General features: G+C 44.8%; 1 protein-coding gene across 16 annotated transcripts in view; it reads left to right on the top strand.

The window, feature by feature from the left end:
• Positions 1–26,092, top strand: part of stxbp5l (syntaxin binding protein 5-like) — a 126,674-nt gene that overhangs the window by 42,012 nt on the left and 58,570 nt on the right. For all 16 annotated transcript variants that reach the window (XM_040027793.1, XM_040027791.1, XM_040027792.1 and 13 more), the window contains exons 3-5: positions 11,729–11,810; positions 20,045–20,145; positions 25,036–25,170. In XM_040027793.1, the coding sequence (XP_039883727.1) occupies positions 11,729–11,810; positions 20,045–20,145; positions 25,036–25,170 (318 nt within the window). The remainder of the gene's footprint in view (positions 1–11,728; positions 11,811–20,044; positions 20,146–25,035; positions 25,171–26,092) is intronic.

Here is a 26,092-nt window from a genome sequence, read left to right as displayed (position 1 = left end):
GTAAAAATACAATATGAGAAATATGCAGTTTATGGGAATTATCCTTTAAATTTGTTGTTGTATAAATGTGACGGAGCACCAACCTATCCAGTGTGCACGGCATCTTATGACAGCTACGACAGGCTACAGCCCAACCATGATCCTAAACTGGATGGATGATGGGTGGGTGGATGGATGATGGATAACGGATGGATGATTGGATGGATGGATGATGTATAGATGGCCGAATGGATGGATGATTGGATGGATGGATGGATGGATGACAGATGGATGGGTGGATGGATCGATGGATGGATAATGGGTGGATGATGGATGATTGGATGGATGGCTGGATTGATGGATGATGGGTGGATGATGGGTGGATGATGGATGATGGGTGGATGGATGGATGATGGGTGGGTGGATGGAGGGATGATGGATGGATGATTGGTCGATTGATGGATGGATGACGGATGGATGAATGACGGCTGGATGGATGGATGATGGGTGGGTGGATGGATGGATGGATGAATGGATGGATGATGGGTAGATGTCTGAATGGATGGATGGATGATAGGTGGGTGGATGGATGGATGATTAGTCGATGGATGGATGGATGACGGATGGATGGATGATTGGTCGATGGATGGATGGATGGATGGATGACGGCTGGATGGATGGATGGATGATGGGTGAGTGGATGGATGATGGATAGATGGCTGGACGGATGGATCGATGATGGATGGATGGATGACGGATGGATGGATGATGGGTGAGTGGATGGATGGATGAATGGATGGATGACTGATAGATGGCGGGATGGCTGGATGATAGGTGGGTGGATGGATGGATGGATGACTGACGGATGGATGGATGACGGATGAATGGATGGATGGATGACGGCTGAATGGATGGATGGATGGATGATGGGTGAGTGGATGGATGGATGGATGATGGATAGATGGCTGGATGGATGGATGGATGATGGGTCGATGGATGGATGGATGGATGGATGGATGGATGATGGGTCGATGGATGGATGATGGGTCGATGGATGGATGATGGGTCAATGAATGGATGGATGCATGGATGGATGGATGATGGGTCGATGGATGGATGGATGATGGGTCGATGGATGGATGGATGACGGATGGATGGATGGACTGACAGATGGATGGATGACGGATGGATGGATGAATGACAGATGGATGGATGGATGGATGATGGATAGATGGCTGGGTGGATGGATGGATGATGGGTCAATGGATGGATGATGGGTCGATGGATGGATGATGGGTCGATGGATGGATGATGGGTTAATGGATGGATGATGGGTCGATGGATGGATGGATGATGGGTCGATGGATGGATGGATGGATGGATGGATGGATGGATGATGGGTCGATGGATGGATGGATGACGGATGGATGGATGGACTGACAGATGGATGGATGACGGATGGATGGATGAATGACGGATGGATGGATGGATGGATGATGGATAGATGGCTGGGTGGATGGTTGGATGATGGATGGATGGATGGATGGATGATGGGTCGATGGATGGATGATGGGTCGATGGATGGATGATGGGTTAATGGATGGATGATGGGTCGATGGATGGATGGATGATGGGTCGATGGATGGATGGATGAATGGATGGATGACGGACAGATGGCTGGATGGATGGATGATAGGTAGGTGGATGGATGGATGATGGGTCGATGGATGGATGGATGGATGGATGATGGGTCGATGGATGGATGGATGATGGATTAATGGATGGATGGATGGATGGATGGATGGATGGATGATGGGTCGATGGATGGATGGATGATGGATTAATGGATGGATGGATGGATGGATGGATGATGGGTCAATGAATGGATGGATGGATGATGGGTCGATGGATGGATGGATGGATGGATGATGGGTCGATGGATGATGGGTCGATTGATGGATGGATGGATGATGGGTTGATGGATGGATGGATGGATGATGGGTCGATGGATGGATGATGGGTCGATGGATGGATGGATGATGGGTCGATGGATGGATGGATGGATGATGGGTCGATGGATGGATGATGGATAGATGACTGACGGATGGATGGATGGATGGATGATGGGTCGATTGATGGATGGATGATGGGTCGATGGATGGATGGATGGATGGATGGATGATGGGTCGATGGATGGATGGATGGATGATGGGTCGATGGATGATGGGTCGATTGATGGATGGATGGATGATGGGTTGATGGATGGATGGATGGATGATGGGTCGATGGATGGATGATGGGTCGATGGATGGATGGATGATGGGTCGATTGATGGATGGATGATGGGTCGATGGATGGATGGATGGATGGATGATGGGTCGATGGATGGATGGATGATGGATGACTGACGGATGGAGATGGATGGATGATGGGTCGATTGATGGATGGATGATGGGTCGATGGATGGATGGATGATGGATAGATGACTGATGGATGGATGGGTGGATGGATGGATGATGGGTCGATGGATGGATGGATGGATGGATGACGGATAGATGACTGACGGATGGATGGATGGATGGATGGATGGATGATGGGTCGATGGATGGATGGATGGATGGATGATGATGATGGGTCGATGGATGGATGGATGGATGGATGGATGGATGGATGATGGGTCGATGGATGATGGGTCGATGGATGGATGGAGTCGAGGGACAGCTCCCAGGTGTTCATGTTCCCGTGTGATGTCAGCACCAGAGTGGCTTGCATCTTCAGGACTCAGATTTTATTGGCTGGTTGAATTAAGCAGCACTGAGGAGCATTTTCATGGTTCTTAATTTAAATGATTTCGATAAAAAAATAAAACAGACACAGAGCATTGGCCAAAAAAGGAGCTTGACCAACACAAGGACAAAAGCATGAACTGGTTGGCTGCCCACAGCTGTTGGTATTCTGGCACTGAGAGTCACTCGGCTGGTTAATCAGATAATTACTGGCAGAAATGAAAGGCTTGTGCTTGGATACTGAAATCATGGCTTTAGAACAGAGGTGATATTATTAAGGCTTCTTCTTGGACATCTATTGAAACTGGTTCACACATACTCTGCCATATTTCTGTATGAACATTGTGTTGGAACATGAAAACAGTTTGTGTGTATGCTGATGGTCTTTCTCTTTATAAACAGATCTATGACTCTGTAAATCAAAGCAGTATCATATATGAAACAACCATAAATGTTCAATTATCTTCCTTTTTTGTCTGCACAGCCAAGTAAGTCACACATCATTCACATGTCTCACATCATGGCTGCTTCACAAAGCTTTATGACTGATGCACGCACACACACACACACACACACTCGTGCACACACACTCTCGTGCACACACACTCTCGTGCACACATTCTTTCTGTATCCACTCTGCTGTGAGATGTTTATACTCAAATCTAAATTGCCCAGCTGTGTCTCCACTCCTTCACCAGTATTATTAAACTCACACAAACCAGTTATTATACACCCTCCTTCACACATGCACACACAGACACACACACAGACACAGTGAAAGAGGCAGAGAGGTAAGAGATAAAGTGGGGTGAGAGATAGATTTTAAGCATGGATTGGGTGATAGCCAGAGGATGCAGTGGGATCAATTCAAGAAGCACTGTGGTATAATTTTGTGGAGTAAAATGAGTTTAATCAAGATTCATCTTAAATCTCAGCAGTTTGAAGTAGCGCAGCCCCCGGTGCTAACATCACATGCAGAAGAACACGGCTGTAACAGCTGTAACAGCTGTAACAGCTCCCAGCTTTTTCTGCAGGGTTTAGAAACGGTGAACACTGATGCAGGACGATAACGTGGATGCCTCTGTAATGCTAATATAAACCTCATCCTCTTATAATAATAGAATAATGTTTGAGATGACAGAACAGAACAAAAACACCAGGTGACTGTGGAGACGTGTTCTGTAGTCAGATATCAGGGATTAGGCAGAAACCAGAGATGGCCGATATCACCTGCCTGGCAGTGCGGTTCAGACAGAGGACGGTCTTTAGCTGCTCCGGGCTGTGGTCATGGAGGGATTTTAGTTTCCAGCGCAGTGAAGCACGATCACACCTGAAAAACAAGTGCTGCGTGTTAGGCGGGTGAGTTTAATGCAATACAATTAAGAGAAATGGATCCAGGATGCATTAGGTCGGAATCAGGAAGCTCGTGTTTTCACCTCACAGTCCTGAGCAGAAGGCATTTCCTAATGAGTAGACAGCAGCGGCACCTCGTTAGGAAATGTCGCTCAGTCCATCCACAGTTTGAGATCACAGCCGTTCGGACAGAGTTCTGTGGGATTAGTTATTTATTAATAACAACACACAGAAGAAGCCATACTCGAATATTGGATTTTCTAGGTTTTTAATAGTGAAGCAGACACTTTATTAGGTACACCTGTTTACCTGCTCGTTAAATATATCTAATCAGCCTGGCATGCTGATTAAACATGGCAGCATCTCACTGCATTTAGACATTTAATTTAAGTTTAACATGAGCATCAGAAAGGGCAGGAAAGCTGATGTAAGTGACTTTGAAGGTTGCATGGTTGTTGTGCCGGACAGGCTGGTATGAATATTTCAGAAACTCCTTGTTTGCTGGTGCTCAAGCTCAACCATCTCCAGACTTTACAGAGAAGGGCTGAAGAAGTTTGCTTTGAGCTGAAGGCATCTCTGCATGTGAAAACCTTGAATTAGATGGGTTAGAGCAGCAGAAGACCACACCAGACAGAAGACTGAAAAATGTGGATGTGAGAATTTGGGATAAACAACATGATGGTTGTTGGATTCAGGCTGTCGCTGATGGTGTAATAATGTGGTGGATATTGTTTTTCACATGGTGCTCAAATAATCTGGTTTCTTGAACGCGAGCTCGCAGCCTCCACAGTTATCAGATCTCGTGCCCACGGAGCATCTTTGGGATTCGGTGGAATAGTACGAAGCTGTCACATCAACATGGATTAAAATCTCTGAGGAATGTTTCCGGCACAGCGTTGGATCGATGCCCCAAAGTGGCAGCTCTGAGGGGAAAAGAGTGTGCATCCCAGAAAAAGCAAAGTGTACCTAATAAAGTGTCCAGTAGTCAGTATTGAGACTACATATCAGTCGATAAGGTTGTTGTTGTAACCCAGCTGTTGGGTCTGCGCTTCCACAGGCTCCGCTGGTTTAGAGACTTATTCCTCATGAAGAAAGCAAATCAATGACGGAACGGTTTTACTTGCTAGCAATGGCGGCCGGTCGGTGTCTCACACTCTGAGTCCAACCACAGACGACCTCGACTCCGGCCTCCGCTTGCCGCCTTTTATTGAAAACAGTTACAGTACACACAAGCACCTCCCATTGTAAAACCCCTCTATGGTCACAAAAGATAAGGCACTATGTGTGTGCACGTGTGTGTATGTGTGTGTGTATGCATGTGCGAGAGTGTGTGTGCGTTTGTGTGACCTCCCACTTACTAAACAAGAAAACAACCCTCACATGTCCCTGTAATAACACGCTGCAGCCTCCCCCAGCGTCCAGCAGGCTGGAGATGCTCAGAGTCAGAGGAATGTCTGCTGCTTGAACTAAGACTTACAAATTTAAGTAACACAATGACAACATTTAACAATTTGACTCCAACAACAACCATCTCCCTTTTTTATTATTACGCCTAGGTTCCAGTGCACAGCATGACAACTAATGATAACCGCTCACCCACGGTGCTGATTGGCTAATCATTAGTCCTCCCGCGGTGCTCATTGGAGCAGATCTTTCTGCATCCCAGAAACTCCAATTTCACGTCACGATGCCAAAGACGTGAACTGATTCAGAGGACTGGAAATATTTGTGAAGTGTTTGAAAAGATCCTGAAAAAATGATGCAGAGACGTTAAAGCAGAACACGGAGAAATGTTTCAAGTTCAAATCAGTTAAATTCAGATCTTCTCGTCTCTCCTGCAGCACAACGTCCTGCTGCTGGGAAGCAAACGCTGTTTCCTCCTCACAGTAGACTTGATATAAGTGTTGGCGTTCCTGCTGAGATAAACACATGTGTGTGATTGGAGCCTATTGTGTGCAGCTCTGAACTAATTTGCTTGTTTGCCCACAGCAGGGAGAGTTGGTAATAATTTACTGAAAACTGTAAGCTAACCTTGTTTTAGCCTCCTTACAGGTGCTGTTATCTAAAAACACTCGTTTCTGTTAAGTGCATCTCAAAGCCTCTCATACAACACCTTTTCTGTTTGAATATAGCTAATCTTTGCTAAAGTAATACCAACCACCAGTTTAGAAGCAAGTGCTAGGCAAATAATACATGATTTTATCATTTTAATACTACTACTAATAATAATGTTACCTTTGAAACCTGAATATTCAAACATCAGGACCAAACATGACTGAGAGCTGAGGTACAGTTAGAACAATAATGAAAATGATGATGTGCCAACAGAAATAATATATAGAATAAAACATCTAAAGACAAAAAGCCTCTGTGTTTGGACCACAGCACAAAAGCAAATATCCAAAAACACATCAGTTAAGATTATTTTTCATATGTAGAAGTTAAATGTTAATATGTCCTGTCAAATTATTACTTAAAGCAGTTCAGACGTCTTAGTACCAACTCAGTATTAGCAATGTGTACTTAATAAAGTGTCAGAGTACATCATGAACATATTCAGCCATCATCCTCTGCTGTAGAGTTATCGCCATCTTGTTTTTGGAGGCAGATTTAAGCACATGAGCGACGAAGTGCTAATGTTTGCTAGCTGCTCCTGCTCCGTGTGTGGGAGGGACACAGACACATAATTATCGGTAAGATGCTCATGAAATTCTAATAGAATTTAACTCACGGAAAACCCGGCATCCTTGTAGGTCTGTCGGTGAAATGAATACTAAAGCAAGAGTTAGAGGGGTACAGCTCTACGGCCCACACCCTCAGCCAAGTGGGCGGCTGCACCCACCTGATCCAGCGAGCTGGGATATGCCTCATCTTACTGGTTAGAGGTACCCCAGGTCAGGTCCATCGCAGATACGGTTTTAAGAAATCTGAAAACCTAAAAATGGGAATGTCTCCTCCTGGGATGGGAACGTGCTGTACACCTGGAGGTAAACATGTTTACTCTGTTTACCTCCATCCTTTTTCAGAGGCAACCTGAGCATCACAAACGAACTTAAATTCACGACACATTTGCTTCCACTCATTGGTTTTAGAGACAAACACGATCAACAAAAACTCGCTGCCGTTCTGTCCTGTTGGCTGGCAGCAGCACAGCGTTGTCTTCTTATGGATGTAGGCGACTTCACCTTCACATGAGCTTTGTGTTTTGACAGCATCTTGTGTGTTTTGATGCGCCCTTGACTGTGATGTGAATTTGAATGTGATCTGTACAAAGACTAGCCTGTCAGGGAGAGAAAGATGCAGACTGACACAGAGATGATTTAAGTCTACCATTCCCTTTCAAGTCAGCTCCTGAATCTCACACACACACACACACACACACACACACCACACACACACACACACACACACACACACAGAGCGTGATCATTGCGTCGACACAGCTTAGACCCGTGTAGCCACAGAGCTGCTCTGCTGCTGTTCCTCACCTTCAGCAGAAACCCAGCGTACCACGCGTCTTCTGCCACAGAATGCGTTCCGCTCATAGTTACAGTTCATGTTTTACAGTGCATGTGTTACAGTTCATATGTTACAGTTCATGTGTTACAGTTCATGTGTTACAGTTCACATGTTACAGTTCACATGTTACAGTTCACGTGTTTACAGTGCATGTGTTACAGTTCATGTGTTACAGTTCATGTGTTACAGGTCATGTGTTACGGTCTGGTTACAGTTGCAGTGTTACAGTTCATATGGTTACATGTCATCTTTTACAGTTCAGGTGTTACAGGTATGTGCTTGCTTACAGGTCAATGTGTTACAGTTCATGTGTTACAGGTCATGTGTTACAGTTCATGTGTTACAGTTCATGTGTTACAGTTCATGTGTTACAGTTCATATGTTACAGTTCATGTGTTACAGTTCATGTGTTACAGTTCATATGTTACAGTTCATGTGTTACAGTTCATGTGTTACAGTTCATGTGTTACAGTTCATATGTTACAGTTCATATGTTACAGTTCATGTGTTACAGTTCATGTGTTACAGTTCATGTGTTACAGTTCATGTGTTACAGTTCATATGTTACAGTTCATGTGTTACAGGTCATATGTTACAGTTCATATGTTACAGTTCATGTGTTACAAGTCATATGTTACAGTATATGTAAAATGTTCATTTTACATATAACACATGTTAGCATCACTGCCACTGAGCTAGCCTGTGTCAAACGTTTATATTATTATAAAACATCTATTAAAGTGTCCTGACACAGAACATTACACCAGTGCAGGCTTCTTTAACACAACTCGCTAACTGACGCACACCAACACACTCACAGGCAGCCTCCCTCCTCTGAGTTATTGTCATTTAAGCCTTTAATGCTGGGAGTCACCCGCTGTGTGGGAATTCAAAGGAGAAACAGTCCATATCGACTGGTTTGTGCGAGGGGCCTGTTCTCTGTGCTCCATGGATCTCCATAGGTCACAGGATAGATTTTTCTTTTAGGTTTGGCGGCTCGGTGTGGGTGTACGAGCACAAAAGGCTCAAGAAAGCTTAAAGTTTTTGCTATTTCGTCTTTTCTGTCTTCTTTCCTTTAGTGATAGAGGTCCATTGATTGGACGCGATGACAGAGAAGCTACAATATCTGCTGCTAAACGCCTTTAAAGCTGTTTTTATAGACCCGTCCTAACCTGACATGAACTTTATAATTTCATTAGTAACATGTGAGCGAACAGTGCTGTGAAGTCTTTGGTTCTTCTTCTTATTGTGGTCATTTGACAAGTTTTAATGTAAGACAGAAATATGACTTTTGCTGTGGCTTTGTTCCTCGGCTGTTCTCCAGGTTCTTTACATCCTGGCATCATGTGCTGAGTGTTTTTAGCTCCTTTCGCCTAGTTAACGTCTCAGACATGTGATTTCTCCCTTCAGCAGATCAGGTAGTAATCAGACCCGACTGCAGTGACACTGAACTCAGCTTACGTCACATTTAAACACGGGTCAGGTAGGTTGGTATAGGTACTGTGTTCCCCTAATAAATGAAAAAGCATTTTGTATTTACTCCGGTTCTCTTTGACAGATATTTGTTGTTCTGGAACATGTGACTGCAACAAATATCACAAAAACATAAGAAATCAGGAAGTGGGCAAATACTTTGTCCCACCAAAGTAAAAGCACAGTCAGTTTATCATTCAGGAACAGCTCAGCTCTTTATGCATACATGCTATAACAATATAAATCACACACACACACACACACACACACACACACACACACACACACACACACACACACACACACACACACACTCTGACAGCACCCGCTGGTTAGTCAAGGTCACAGCTTTGTGACGCGTCCTCTGCATCATGTTGGACGTCTGCCACGGTGTCTCATCAAACCGTTAATCTGATAAATTAAAACGGACAGTGAAGCATTTTACAAATCTGCGCCTGATTGCAGCGCGCATGAAAGACAGAATATGTAATACAGAGATACTGGCAGGGCCAATTATGATAATTAAATAGCATTTTGTATGAACAGTAATCGAGCTGACTTTGACCATAACCAGCCATCCTCAAATCCACTCGCTGGCACCAGACGCTCATAAAAACACTCTGTGGTCCAACTCATACGTTTCTTAACACACTATAAGAAACGTTTAATGTTTTAATAAACAGTGTTTGTGATTATTGTCACTGATATTCACAGGAACCTAAATATTCTGGTACTAAGGTTTTACAGACAATAATACCTCAAATGTTAGCATATATGCTAGTTTTCTATATAAGGCTGTTGCACGCATGTATAGAGTAAGTAAATGTTCATAACTAAAGTTGGCTTTAGCCCAAAGCCACAGCCGGCCTTTTGAACCATAAACCGAGTCTTTCCTTCCCAGTGCAGCTGATTTCTGCTCCCTGGTTCAACGATTCTCCGTATCGGCTCCACGGCTGCTGCTGTAGATGAGTCTGTATAGAGGGACTGTCTGGGTGGTTCTGCCCTGCTGCTTTCAGAGGACATCTGTGCATGCTATCAGTACGTCTGCCAGCTGAAGCATTATCCCAAAGCCACGTGTGGATGTTGTTACTGGTAACTGAAGGATTTATAACTGGATCTGCTGAAATAAGCGTAATTAAGTCTACTTTTCTTCCTCGTGCATGTTAAATCGTTCTTCAGTCTCCTGCTCTCTGATTCCTCTCTCTGGGTTTCATTAATACTGAACCCGTATCTCTGATCGCTCTTTCCACTCACAGCGTTTACACAAACTGTAATTTTCTTTTTTTCGCTGTGCTGTTAACCAGATGAACACATATTTGATTATGGCTCAGACGACCACCTTGCCCCGAGCTGTTTGCGAGGTGTCATGGGCAGCCACTGACGCTAAACGAGGTGGACAGAAATCTCTTTAGGGAGAAGGGTAGAGCAAAATAGCCAGGCACATCATAGCACAGGTTTTGTAATGAGACATTACAGCTCATGTGCTCGTGAAATCGCAGCAGAGCTAACGCTGCGTGCAGCAGAGAAAATGCAAACGAGCTTTGTTGGTAGAAAAGGTGAAAACCTCTCCGCTGACTCAAACTTCAGCAGTAAATATTTTGTCCAATAGATTCTTTGTTTTCAGTTCTTGCTTGATAAGAAGGACAGTCGTGGCTCTGGCTGCATGTCTGCTTTATAATAACCAGACGTATGAGAGTCGTTGCAGGGCTGCTTGTTTCTCAGCTGCACTGCGGTGTGCTGACACATGCTGGCAACACAGCGCACAAACTGAACAAACTGTAGTGATTGAATAACTGCTTGTAGTTCTCATCCAACTGGCTCTGTTTCCACGTTGTGTCATTTCTGCCTCCTGCTGGTTTCCACCTGCTTTGAAGGATGTTCTCTGGGATTTGACTTCCTCTGGTGAGCGTACCTGTTTCCTAAACAAGCCGCAAGGAAACAGTAATGTTGTACCCGATCGTTATACCAACTGTTAACTAACTAGCTCACACAGGAGAAGTGCTTTCTAAGAAAAACTGCTAAAAATAATAATAATGGGCTCGACAGGGTTATTTCTGACAGCATGAAGACGCTGAACGGCATCTTTTTGTGATGCATCGCCGGCACCACACACTGATAAAAACACTGTTTCTGAATGTTGTTTCCCTGTGAACCTGGGTGCTCCAAGGTGAGAGAGGTACAGTTTGTCAGCAGCCAGCAGAGATTACAGTGCACGTCTTCGTTCACATCCAGTCGTCCCGTATAACTGGATCTGACGTTGCTCCATCTGCCTGTGCTGTGGTGATGTTCTGTCGTTCAGCTGCTGTGCAGCCACATTTCCTTTAGATACGTTTTCAAGTAAACAACAAAACAACAGTTTCACACTGCACACACACCACCAGGAACAGAGGCTACTGTCAGCCTGAAGCCCTTTATTCTGTGTTGCACCTCAGACTGTGCAGCAGCGCAGCAGTTAAACCTGGACGTGTGCTGTTGTTGTGTCTGTAAATAAACTTGATGTTTTGGCTCATCATCATATCTGCTCCATGCTTATGTACTGATTGGATGTCCTGTCTGCCTGCACTCACTGCACACCCACAGAAACTCGGTGCTCTTCCTTGACTCTGTGCTGTCACCAGACTGGGCCGACCTGGGGTGGACTGCTACTGTCAGCATGAGAGCGGAGCTGCTGTTCTTCAGCTGCAGTTTCTCATCAATGAGGTAAGCCACAATCTTTGAGGCTTTTTAGTTCTTTTTATAATATTTGGAAACCCGGAGCTGTGCTAATAACAAGTTATAACTTTGTAGCTATAATGATGATTATGAAAGTTTTTAGTTCTTCAGTAGAACTAACAATGAAGCGATGACGGTGGTGATAACAATCACCTTTAACTACCCCGGAGATTGTTAGCATGGTAGCTAGGTTGGGTTTCCTTTATTATGGGATTCATTGATAATGAAATAAAGTCACAATAAGAGTGTAAAGCTCCGGTCTCATCAGTCACCACCAGTGTTGGTCAAGTTACTTGAAAAAAGTAATCAGTAACTAATTACTGATTACTTCCCCCCAAAAGTAATCCCGTTACTTTACTGATTACTTATTTTCGAAAGTAATTAATTACTTAGTTACTTAGTTACTTAGTTACTTTTTTAAAAACACGATTTACAACCTGAAGAGGTGATAAAGCGATAGATCTTTCAGCCCAATTCTACTTTTTCTGCATAATCCATCATACAAAATGTAATCAAATGGAAAAGTATCTTTTTTTTTAACTTGTTTTATTAGTTTTAATCTTTTAACTTTGTGCATCAAGCAAAAATTTAATTATATGCAACATTCTGTGACTGGAAGAAGTTTGTCTAACATTTAAACCTATTTTCTGCACATTCCAGCACATAAAATAAAATATTTTTTGTGTTTACACTCAGTCTTTCAAATAGATGCAAGTAAAGCGCAGCAGAAAATAAATAAAGTCAAAGACTCAGCGGTCCTGTTGCTCTATTTTCATCTCTAAAGCAGGAGTGGGGTAGGCGGAGGTTTACCCTGGTGCAGGTGTGCCGCGGTCAGTGGAAGAATCCGCGAGTTTCTCCGTGAATTTCACATCACGTCGTAGCTACTCGGTGCTTGTTTAGTTTTCTTCCCACGCACAGCGGACACTAATGTTTTTGTCACTTTTTATGGAATCAAACTCAAAGTAAGGTCAGTACTTCCACGCTTTAAACGCTGCACGCTCATACTCTCTCCCGCACTCGATATATTATTCATTGTTGATCTGTACACAGCTGTTGTCACCAACGTCGCACTCGCTTACGTCACTGTCATGAGACATTCTTGCAAAAAAAATCACGGTTTTAGTAACGCAGTAACGCAGCGCTCCTACGGGAAAGTAACGGTAATCTAATTACCGTTTTTGCAATAGTAATCCCTTACTTTACTCGATACTTGAAAAAAGTAATGGGATTACAGTAACGCGCTACTGCCCATCTCTCGTCACCACACTGTGTGTTTTCTCACACAGTGTTTGGTTCACTGGACCTTTATAAGGGCCACACACGCTCCACTGTTCACGGAGCATCTGATGCAGGCAGGATTTCTGGAAAGCTTTGTGTCAGCAGAAGACTTCAACACTGCAGTGTATGATCTTTTACAATGGAAGCTTTAATACCATATAATAACCAGTCATATTATACTTTATGCATAGTGTGCATTTCACGATTGTGTAAATGAAGATTTAGTTGAATTCATTTGCAGTCTGATGGTCGTGACATTTATAAGTAAACATGATTAACTCTCAGTTAACTGATCTTTGAGTGGCAGCAGCCAAAACACTGCACATGTCACCGTTTTAAATGAAGGCTAATTGTGAGCAGTGCTTAGTTACACCGATGTGGTTTTTATTCTCTCCTCTTCTTTTCCACCCTGACAAACTGTGGTGTGGGCTTACACGTGACAGTGCTGTGTCATACTGTTCATTTTAGGACCTTAACAGCAGTTTATTGCTGTACTTTCTAACAAAATACTGACGCTGTACCGGGGGAAGAGGATTTCACGATGGTTACAAGAGCAGAAGGTTGACACAGGTCTCAAACGTAAAGCCGTCTCTCATCGATCTTCTGCTTTATTCTGCTGTAATCTCTTTTCCTCTCGGCTCCTCTCGTCTTTTTCTTTCCTCTGTGTTTTTCTTTTTAAGCCCACTGGCTGTTTCAGCCCACTTCTCCATCACTCACTGGCCTACCTGTGATGTGTCTGAGGCAAATGGAGGTGGATGAGCCTGAAGAGGGTTATGTGTGTTTCTGTGTTACAGGTATAGACAGGTAGTGTGTGTGTGTGTGTGTGTGTTTAAGCACCCAAATGTTTTTGTAATAGTGTAAGAGTGTAGCTGAGAGCACGTTACAGCAGTGTGTGGGTTCAAGTGTATCTTGTCATATTAGTGGATTTTTAAAAGCATGAAGTGTGTGTGCGTGTGTGTGTGTGTGTGTGTGTGTGTTTTAAAAAATGGTTCGATAAGTATTTGAATAGTAATTCTGTTTCTGTCCAACACTAATATAGAACAGAGGGACCAAAAGGAGACTGAAGTGCTGAAGTATGGACCCTCAGCTTTATATAAACCATCTATAGTCATAGTTAGTTACATGTAACAAAAAAATGGAAGTCCAGAGGTTAAAATAGGACACGCCCCCAAGGGTGGTGGAGAATGACCGAGCTAAGATCCTGTGGGACTTCCAGATACAGACGGACTAAATGGTGACGGCTAACCAACCGAACATAGTGGTGGCAGACAAGCAGAGGAAGACGGCCGTAGTGATCGATGTAGTGATACTGAATAACAACGACATCAGGAAGAGGGAACACGAGAAGCTGGAGGAGTACCAAGGGCTCGAGAAGATGTGGAGGGTGAAGGTAACGGTGGTCCCAGTGGTAATCGGAGCACTAGGTGCGGTGACTCCCGAGCTAGGCGAGTGGCTCCAGCAGATCCCGGGAACAACATCGGAGATCTCTGTCCAGAAGAGCGCAGTCCTGGGAACAGCAACAACAATAACAACAAAAACAACAACAGAAAAGCGCTATATAAATGCGATCCATTATTATCATTATTAACAACAACTTTATTTATAAAGCGCTATCAAACAAAGTGCTGAACAGTTATTTGAAGATAAATAAATAAAAGCAATACAATTTAAACACTGACAACAATTTAAAGACACATAAGATATGGTGAACATGTAAGTCTTTAACTTAGCTTTAAAACCTCCACAGAGCAGCCTGCCTAATATCTTGAGGGAGGTTGTTCCACAAAAATGGGGCATGAAAAGAAAAAGCACGCTCCCCAGTGTCCAACAACATCGGAGATCTCTGTCCGGCAGCGCGCAGTCCCAGGACCAGCAGAGATACTGCGCAGGACCATCAAGCTCCCAGGCCTCTGGTAGAGGACCCGAGCTTGAAGGGTAAAAACCGCCTGCAGGGGCGAGTGGGGGCTTTTTAAATATATATATACTGTTCGTGAATATTTGTAAGAAACAGTGCTCTTGACAACATCCTGAATCCACAGAGGACGCTTTCAGGACTGTAAATACAGATGAGTTACTTTAAGCTGCAGACCAGCAAGATTGAAGGACAGATCACATGTTCCTAGAAGACAGCAGACACAGTTTTTTATCAGCTAAAACAAGATTAAATTATAGCAGAACGATGGGAAGAGACGGGGATGGAGAAAGATCAGTGCTCGTGATCCACGTTAAAGCCCATCATCTGTCAGAGGCAGCACTTTGTTCTTAGAGTCACTCAAATGCTGCAAAGCTCATAGGCAGCACTTCACACACAGAAGACCAAAACCAGAGTGAATCAGCTGACTCCTCACTGACGTTAAAATCATCCAGATATATGTTTTAATCGTGCAGTTACTTTTTGTCCCCAACCAGCTGAAATCCACCAGGTTTCTTCGTCTTCAGCGGGATTCAGAAATGAATTTTTGCTCATAAATATGTTTGCATGGTGTAGCACACACTCTATGTTAATGCTCCCTCACTGACTGCAGGTCCTCCCATCGCTTGACAGAGTGGATAATAGCAGTGCTCCATGTCAGAACCCTCTCGTGGACTCGGTGCGTGGGCTGTCGGCTGCCCTGGTTGGCTCGTGCATTCAGACCTGATCTTGACACTCAGTGAGGTGTAATGACTTCTCCCCATTAGACACGCAGCACCAACCCACAAACGAGGCCACTTCTCAGGTACTCGAGAGCGCTGCATGCATGAAGAGCATCTTTGTCCTCTAGCACACAAACCCCCACACACGTCGTGTCTTTTATTACTTAGTAATTTCGTACCATCCTCGTGGGCCTCTCGCTTCATGTTTGATGAGCAAAAATATTTATAGATTATTATTTTGTGGCACTGTCAGTGGAGGGTATGAATGGGCTAATTAATGTGTTCGTTTCTCTATTCTGAATTCATTATTATGTTTAATGAATAAAACATGTAAAGAGGCTGTTTGGTGCTGGAGTCGGGGCAAAGAGAGCAGAGTGCTAATGTAAGAAAAAGGCGATTATTGAGCTGAGCAGGGACCGAACGCGACGCGTGGTTTTGTGTTTAGGTGTAAACGTACAGCAATGTGCTGAATTCTGGAGTCACCCCTCATTTCTTCTTCTCTGCTTCACAGCACACAGACTTCAGTCATGTTCTGAACGGGTCAGTAGCAGAGGTCTCCAAGGTTGTCTTCGCACTTTGGTAGCTTGATTTGCTTGAACCAGTGTTAACGTGTATCTGTCATCATTCGATCTTATAAAAAAGCCAAAGACAATACGATGACGTGTTTTTGGTCATCAGGCTCACTGCTCCGTACAGAAACTCTCCGAGCTTCAGCTCCCTGCACAGATTATCTGTGTGCCTGAGGCGTGCCACGCCATGACCTCAATGTGCTTCTTCTTTAGCCGCTCCTTTGTTGCCCTGGTGGTGAGTTTTGGGTCACTGTCGTACTAACAGACCCATCCTGTCAAGTTTGCTGTGTGTGGCAGCAGGAACGGACCCAAAACTGCTGAACGCCAGAAATACAAAACTAACTAAGCTGAGAATACACATGAGACTAAACAGGCAGAACACACGGCCGGGAACGAGGAAGAATCAGACCCTCAATACACGAGGGGAGCAGGCCAAAGAGGAAACATCTGGGAAACACAGCCGGCACTAATCAAAAAGACGAGACAAGGGGAGAGGAAGACATGAACAGGATCAAATACTAACTAAGAAACTAGGAAATACAAGGTACAGAAAGTAAGACTTCAGAGCATCGTAAAACCAAAGCACTGGGTCAGTGACTCAGGTAACACGTCCATAACCACTCTTCAGTACTGTGGCTGAGGGAGGCTCAGGTCCAACATTTTACGTCATGCGTCTCAGAAAAGCAGCCCCAACCACGATGATGTTGTACGAGTCACATCATTCGCTCCTCTTCCTCCAAACACAGCAGGTCGAGCTGACGCCAAAGAGCTCGATTGTGACTGTAGGGGCTGAAATGCTTCTTTTACTCGGTGACGTGGGGGTTGATATTCACTCCTTTAAATTAAAATACATTTGTAATGAGAGATCGCTCATTTCTTTGTAAGTGAGCGAACATTATTCCCCTCACTGCTGCTCTGAACGGCGTCGGGTTTAACGTGCTCCACAGTTTGCTGAGTTCAGCTCTGTTTTTTCACTTTTCAGGGAGTTCCTCTGAAAAGTGTTGATTAATGTCAGGCCATGATGAGGCTTAGATATTGACTAGTTAATGAACGATTAGTGTGTACTGTGATGAGTGTCTTAATAGTCATTCCTACTGACCAGATCAATACAGACAGACAAAAGATGAAAGGTTCTGGTGGATTTAAGCAGATCCTTTGTTTGTCTCTGTTCTTGCTTTTTGAAAGGAGCTGTTATCTAGACTACGGGGCTCATCCTCACCTGGTTTTGAGTACAGGTAGAGATAAGTGCACCAAGAGATGTTCTGATGTCTTTCTGTGTAATTTCTCTTGGCACGGCTTTCATTTCCACCCATGCCGTTCACTGTACTTGTGCCTGGTTATCTTGCCTTTGTTGCCATCAAGACATCAAGATAATTGACGACAGGCTTTCACCCTGTCTGCCTCGCTTCTCTCTTCTCCCCGTCTGGAGTGATTTCTTCATTAGCGGCTGTTCCACCTCACTCTGTTTCGCTCTCTCCTCCTCTGCCTTCTCCGCCCTTTGACAATTATGAAGTGCAGTGATTCTTCAGGAGTGTTCATGAAACATGATGTTGAGCAACTCTAGCAGTGCTATGTTGCATTGCAGTGAAACCCAAGCACATCACACGTGCCTGTCAGCATGTAAGGATATTTGTAAATGGAGCTACAGAAGAAAAACTGGGCTTCGTTCGATCCTGACAAAACGCATCAACTGACAGAGTCGAGTTAAACTGAGCACCCTGTTGGTTTGTTACTACAGTCAGGAGGCGGCAGCACGACCAGAGTTACTGTAACTCTGTGCGGTGGACTTTGAAATGTTTGAGGATGAGATCTGTGACCTCTCGCAACTTTAGTGCCTCGAGACAGAGAAGGAACAGCAGCGAGTCAGTCTGCTGTCAGTCTGCAGTTAGTTGATGATGATGTTTCGATTCACTGTGACCAGAGAAGATCTGCTGCCATCACAGAAGTTCACATGAACTACTTACATTCAGCGTTCGTCCAGAACCGCATAGATTTGAAACACAAATTCGACATTTCCCGGTGACGTGGACGCGCCTGACGCTACAGGACGGCGATGCAACGACAAAAACACAAAGGCACTCAAAGGTTACAGAAGCAATATAACCACAATACAGCCAGTTTAGTTTGCACTTACTGCTACAGGCTGACTCCAGGTCATGCCAAAAGCTGGTATCCACAACGACTTGCAACAAAATGCAGTGAAACCTCCCATTGTTCCCATTGTTCCCAGTCACAGGGAGGTTGCTGTCCTATTTTTACTACTGTGTGACTGAGCCATTACCTCAGCTGATCCACTGAATTCATACTGTGGTCACTGCTAACTCAGCAAACACTTATTACAATCTCACTCAATGGCAAAGGATTTTGCACCTTCCTCCCCAGGACCAGCAGACATCCAAACTGCAATATGTCATTTTTAAAACGTGCACAAAAAACATTAGAGGTGCTTTTATCACAAGAAGAAGCTTAAAGCTGAACACAAAGTAAATTACATGTGGTGCAGAAAAAACAGCACAGCTGTGCTGAACCACCAGTACAGTGTTTTCTGCTGCATACTGGGAGAGATGGGTGATTAGTGGGGGGGGCATCACTTCAGACCGTGTTAAGAATCAGCCAGAGCACTGAATCACAGGTTTACTGGAGTTTAAATGTCACTAATCTTACGCAACAATGTTACCATGTAAAGACAAAATACAGTATTTAAATCAAGTTTAAAAAGTCCAGCAAATACTCAGCGTCTCATTAAATCACACGCAAGAAACTGAAGCTCGTGTGCATCACATAGATCATTGTTTCACGTTAGAGCAAAAGAACCGCCTGATCTGAAAGAATCAGGACAGACGTGATTTTGAACAGTTACTCGAATCATTTAAGAGAAATAATGGCACAAACCGACACACACACACACACACACACACACACACACACACACACACACACACACGCCTTTGATTTTACTTTCACTCAATGAAATGGTGCCACTCTAACAGGGGACATTATTATTCCAGAACAGTGATTGCAGAAGTAGTCAGGTTGCAAACATTGGAAACATTATCTTCACTTGTGGAAGCTGTTTCAGAGCAAAACTGAGTGCAATTTAATGGGCAATTAGCAAGTCAGTGTGAGGCCGTGTTAATCCCAGTGGGATGGAATTATATGATGTGCAAGACACGAACGACTTCAATCCAAAGAAAAGCTCTCGGTGAGATTATGTAAAAAGAAAAGAGGCTAATATATTTATACCGTCTCGCCATACGGGGCGGGGAGACGTGAAATAACATAGAAGATTATTTTCATTATTTCTCTCCATGTACAGGCTCAGTAGTAGCTGTAACCTGTAAAAGTCAAGGCCTTTAATCCTCACAGATACGCTTTCACAGTTTTCTTAATCCTTTCATTGTCTCGCTGTAATTGGTGGAGAAAATCACATTTATGAGTCATTTTTGAAAAATAGAGAAAATCAAATCATGCGTGCTATGAAGGCGATGCTCCACCTTATGGTCACCACTGCCTGCTTCTGTCTGTGATGCTGCGACTGTGTTTTAATGGAAAGTTGGACAAACAAATATCTGATTGGGTTCATGCAGAGCCCAGATGTGAAGGTGTGAGGACAGTAAGCAGATGTTTGGAGATGGGCTCATGTTCATGCAGTGGCTTTATTATCACTGCCCTGCAGAGTCTGTGTATGAGCAGTTCTTGCTGTGCAGAAGGATTACAGGCTGTGTCTTTTCTGTCCTCCAGGGGGCGCTGGTCTCAGCCTGTGCAGACGACACGTTGCACTTGTGGAATCTGCGCCAGAGGCGGCCGGCCATCCTGCATTCACTCAAGTTTAACAGAGAGAGGTATGCACACACTCGCACACACTCGCACATAAAATCTGTATAAAAAGATGGACATAGGCCTCACGATGTCATCCTTTGGTAAGCGAATCAGCTCGAGCTGAGTGTTTGTGTGTACACTTCAAACTCACTGATCCTCCTCTGAGGATCATGATTTATTAACTCTGTGTTGTATCACTACGTCTAAAAGCAGCAGAGGCATAGAGGTGGACACCTTCTCACCCAGAGCGGCTCCGATGGGCTGTAGCTACATCCCATCCCAGCAAGCATGTGCTGGTTAGCAGCCTCAGCTGTGCCATCAGTATCCAAAGCCAAACAGCAGAGTGTGGGTGCTTAGAGGAACAGCCTTACCACTTTGGCTTTCTTCACAACTGAACTGAAAATGTGTCCGTTACACCAAACGTGACCTGACACGATGTCTCCTGCAGAAAAGCGGATCTGTTGCACGCTCTGGGGTCATGCTGGCTGCGTCCTAAAGATGGAGAAGCAGAGTGTCCACCTCAGCCGATGACCCCCGTGCCCCGCGACACCACGCCCCTGCCAGAGCCGACTCATAAAATGAAGCCATTTCACATTTGATCACCTAAACCCTGAAAACCACATGAAGCAGTGTTTACACGGTTATAGCAAACAGGCTTCTGCACCTGTGCAACACTTTAAAAACACATTGCTGATGACGGCCTGGGTCGAACAGCAGTCAGAGAGCTGAATCTGGTGTCTTTGCTCCTCTTCTGTTTCAGAAGTCATCGTTCTGGTGGGGTGGGGGTGATGTGGGTGTAACAGTACCTGCTCGATGTCTTGATTGCGTGTCAGTGTCTGTACAGCTTCCATATTTGACACCTCGTGCCAGTCTCAGAAAAGAGAGGGCTGAGACGCCACCTGCAGCTCCTGCAACACTGGACAATACTGGCTGATTATCTGCAGGAAGGTCAAAGCCAGCAGGCGTTACTTGGTACAGACTACGTTTCCTCCAGCTGGTACAAATGTGATCAAGTCCCATGTTCATCTCCTCTTCATTGAAGCAGGCTGAGTGTCTTCTGTGTGTCTTGACTTCTGGCTCAGCTCGTTGGTTTCTGAATGGAGAAAGAGATTCCCATCCTCGGCTCGCTTGTTTTTCCATTTTTCTTCTGTCTATTGGCTCTTTGCTGTTTCCCATCAGCAGCACATTTTCTGCTCTCTGCCATTAAACATTAATGCCAAACAATGGACTCTGGATGCTGATGCTTGGTTTTAAAAACTTTTCCCCCAGTTTCCTCCTCAGGAAAACCTCAAAGGGTCACTCAGTTGATGCAAACGCTGCCTCTGAGTGACCCAAATGGGCAAAATGCTGTGAGCGCCTTAGCCGAGCACGTTCAGACACAGGCGCTTCAGTGTAGCACCGTTCGATTATTCTGATACCTGCAGGCTGCCATTTCTGTCTGCAGGGGGAAAGAGCAGGCTGCTGCTGTGAGGGAGCAGGAATCAGTATGAACGTTTGCTGCACCTCAGCTGCTGTGTTCAAGTTTGCAGTGTCCTGTAGGTGGACCTCCGCTGCTGCATGCTTTATTCCAGACACATAATATTGCGGTCCTGTCAGGATCGTTGGCTCCGTCAGCTTAAATACACACAGTAACCTTCAGCTAACTCTGTGGTTTCTGACGGCATGTCTGAGTCGGTAAACAAGCGGAGAAACATTGATAAACGGTCAGAGCGTATCGAGAGTGCGATGCCACAGATGAGGTAGCAGCAAAAAGTTTCCTTTTCATAGCTTTGAACATCGAGCCTCCCTGTTCTCTGTGCGAGGACATTTAGTGAACATAACTCTGTGCTCGCTGTAACTGTATGTAATCATCATTCTCATTCAGCTGCTGGCAGGTTACACTCTTAATACAGGCGAGTGAAGGTTAGACTCACTCTGTTTGCTTCATCTGAGTCATGGAGGCCGTTTTCTCTCTGCTGAAACTTCCCGTAAGAAGCAGGAGAACAACGAGCTGTGAGCCAGTCTGAACAGTGTGTTACACAGTACAGGGGAGGACTTTGTGCCTGTAACAGAGCCTCAACACAAGTATTTGTTTTAATGCAAAAATCTTAACAACTGATTATTTAAGCAGGAGCCTGGAGATGAGCAGATTTCACTTAGATGCCTCAGACATGGGAGGTGCTCGTGTGTTATTACAGAGTGATGTTGCACTGTTAACACGGCACACTCACTCTGCACGTCCTGTTTGTAGCTGTGGCCGAACATATACAAGCGTTCTTCAACATTATTATGTTTCTTTATGAGATCAGGCTCATGGATGTTGGTGGGGCTGGATGTTACCTGCAGCCTGAGAGATGCTGCTGCCTGCTGAATATGTAGAAAGTGATGCTGTGGTTACACTGATGCTAACTGTAAGCCACTGCTTCTGTAATCTAACCCACTCTAATCATTTTATCATATTTACATCATTCCATCCTCGCATTTGGAGTCTCTGATTGAGCTATTTTTGCAGCTGGCGTCATCGCATAAGAGTCTACGAGTCTTACAGCCTCGCAGCTGTGCGTGATACAGCCAGTCTGCCCACACAGGCTCTGAGGTAAATGTTAGGAGTAATGCTTTGATTCAAAGGTGTTGAAACCCTCTTTCAGCGGCGTTCCACCTGCCTGTCGGTGCGATAAGGTAGGAGGCAGAACCGCTCAGCGGAAGAGCAGCGAGTCACGCTGTAAGACAAAAGGAGAAAAGGGCATCGTGCATCATCCATCACAGGCGCTGCCTTTCCATTTAGCTCTGTGTCTCCAGGCTGCACCTCTGACAGTCAGTGTCCTAATACCTCATCACAGTCCCACAAGGATAACGCATGAATCAGCAGAGAGACCCGCCCTGTGATGACTGTCGGCCGTCGTAGTAAAATAATAATACGAGTGTTTGCTGATACAGGAAGTCGCTGTGGGATTCCTGACGTCCTGGTCACTGGTCATGCACAGCAGATGGCGAGGTTACTGGTTCCTGAGATGAAGTCACCAATTTGATTAATCTCTGCATCCGTTTCCTTCGTTAGGAGTATTTATTGGAGCTGCTGCTCTGCCGGCAGCTGAAGTCATGCTTTTCTTCTTTATTCAGATCGATAATTATGATGCTGCATGGTGCCGCTAAAACAAAAGCTTTGATTTTCCTTATATATCTGTATTCATCACTACGGGCCTCCTCCCACTTCCTGTGGTCGTCTCATTTCTTCCACACTTTGTCTTTTATGCGAGCGATTATCTCAAACTGAAGCACTCAGTGCTGAAAGGCTTTTCTAAAGAAGGAGTTTCTTCCTCTGCGTCCACAGGGACGCTATCACGACTCGCTGTGAAACTCCAGGTCTGGTTCTTAAAATACAGCAATTTAAACATTTAATGTCAACATTTTTCAGAATTTGTGCTCTTGGATGGATGTTTGTGTATCCATTCGAAGTAATAACGATGAATAAAATGCTTCTTTAAACAAGGAAATGTACAAATTGGACGCCTGTGTAATCCTCTGCTGCCCGTGCTGCTGCACACCCCACCTTTCCCCAGGCCAGTTTGAATATCATCATCTCCTCGAGCCCCTTAAATCCTTATTGAATCGCCTGCCCTCTCATTTGTCTTCTGTCTAATAATTCTGCCTTGCTGGGTGGCTGTTGGGCTGATCCGCTCCACAGTGATCAGCATGAGAGTGACTTACTGCTCTGGTCTTTGTTCTCTGCTCACAAAACCAGACGGTGAAGAAGCAGCCTCGCATCACACACAGTTATTTTCTTGTGCAATAACATCATGTGTTATTCAGCAGGATTGTAAGTGTTTATGTGGTCGTGAAAAACACCTGAAACATCAAAGTAATAATAACAAATGTTTTTTTCCAAACATTAAATTCTGAACAGTTAAAAAAAAGGTGAAATATTTGTTATCGGCTGTTTCCAGGAGACGCACGTTCACACAGGTTTGCTGATTGTAGGCGACACAGTGTTGTGTGTCATAGATGTGCGTTTCCGGTCTGTGTGCTCCTCCTCCTCGTGTTTCCTGTTTTACTTTGACAGTCTCGTGCCCTAAATAAAGGCTCGCTTTTTGTTAACATCCGCCTCCGTTTGTCTGCGTTTAGGTCCACATCCTCTTCTCTCCACGCCGTCTGTCTTAGCAGACAGGACCGTTTTCAGTAATTCATACATCAAATGTAAAGTTTTGTGCAGAATGATGGTGGGTGTTTCTGGAATGGACCAGGCTAAGCTTGAAGCGAATATCAACAGTGTGAAATGTTACAGAAGACATAAAAAGATCAAGCTTTTACTGCTGGGAGTTTCTGTGAAGTACCATAAGTAGAAGTGTTTCTGCCGGACTTGCAGACTGAGGGAAAAAGTTCCTCTCACATGAGAAAAGCAGGAATTGCATCATTAAAGGGCAGGAAGAGCAAATGTGGGCAATCATACCTGCGTGAAAGGTGCTATCCTGCAACAACACAGTTCTAAATTAAGCCTCGACAAAGGATGAGTCAGGCCGTGACGTCCGTGCATGAGTCAGGCTCTGACTCGTCTGAAGAAGGGAGCTTATCACGGAGAAAATGACTGTGACAGTGACACGGTGTCACATACAGTACACACACACTCCTGCATCAGTTACACTCAGGCAACAAAACACCAGAGAGAAGACTTCAGTGTAATTACCTCACGTCACAGGCTGGCCTGCTCTTACGTTGCTTTTTAAGACATTTCTTATCTTTATATCTTTAAAATGATGTTTTGAGCAGGTTTCACATGGACAACACGTTGGACACATATAAGCACATCAGCATAAGCAGCACCAGGCGTATATTAGTGTCCTAACACTCAGAGACGTGCGTGGTTATGTGTTTGACCCAGAGACGCACAAAGCGTTGTTTGGCTGACGCTCAGCCGGTTTTCCTTCTTCTCTCTGCAGGATCACATTTTGCCACCTGCCCTTTCAGAGTAAATGGCTGTATGTGGGGACGGAGCGCGGGAACACACACATCGTCAACATCGAGTCCTTCGTTTTGTCCGGATACGTCATCATGTGGAACAAGGCCATCGAACTGTGAGTATCTGAGGCTGAAACAGAAGCGGTGCTAAATCGTGAGGATGGTGTGGGTTTACGATAAACGATGAGTTTATTCTGAACGTGCACGCTTAGATCCATGCATGCTGTAAGCGTCGCACTGTAACGGCAGCTACCAGACTTGAGCTTTTCCTCCTTTGGACTTTCCTTAACGCTCCCCAATGACAGCATTTGAGGACCTCCATCTGCCTTTTGTGAGCGGTTCTGACATCTCTAAAGTCGTGGTTTGAGCACCATTGGAATATTTTGTTTGTTTTTCCGAGGGAGGCGGTATAGGAAGAGACTTCCTGCAAACCCGGTTATTTTGTTCTACAAGCAGGCGTGAAAGAAAAAGAGCTTCGAGGCTGACTGCTAGCAGGCTTTCAAAGGGTCAAGAGTTAGACGTTACCGTTAGATTCCTTCAGTGAAACACGATGTGCACGCTCTTGTGTTTGGTTACTGTGAAACTGACACATGCCCCCGACTGACAGCTCGGCGCCATCAGGCACGCACACGCTGCTCGGCTGCATTGTACGGCCGTTTGTTTTCCGCGGCGTCACCCACCTACGCGCTGCTCTTCTGCTGTTACCCTGACAAGTCCCCTGCTGCAGTGTCAGTCATAAGTCGCTCTTATACCGAGCCATCTTGTTGCCTTGTGACAGTTGAAACTACGGCGAGCAGTCTCGACACGATCTGCGTGCGTGGGAGGTGCTGTCTGCCAATCATCACACAGAGGCAGCGGTTGGGATTTTAGCAGAAAGTTTGGTTTGTTGATTCTTCAGGACAAAGTCAACAAGGACAAGCTCAGCATCCGTTTAAGAACCTGAGAAGTTTGAACTGTTACAGTGAAACAGAAGAAGAAAAGCGTTTCATGTGGAAGGTCGTTGGCTGTTGATGAAGACCTGCTCTGGCTGTAAGGCTG

Source organism: Simochromis diagramma, unplaced genomic scaffold (genome assembly GCF_900408965.1).
Source record: "Simochromis diagramma unplaced genomic scaffold, fSimDia1.1 OVJJ01000343.1, whole genome shotgun sequence".
Taxonomy (NCBI): domain Eukaryota; kingdom Metazoa; phylum Chordata; class Actinopteri; order Cichliformes; family Cichlidae; genus Simochromis; species Simochromis diagramma.
This window is presented reverse-complemented; position numbering and strand designations above follow the sequence as displayed.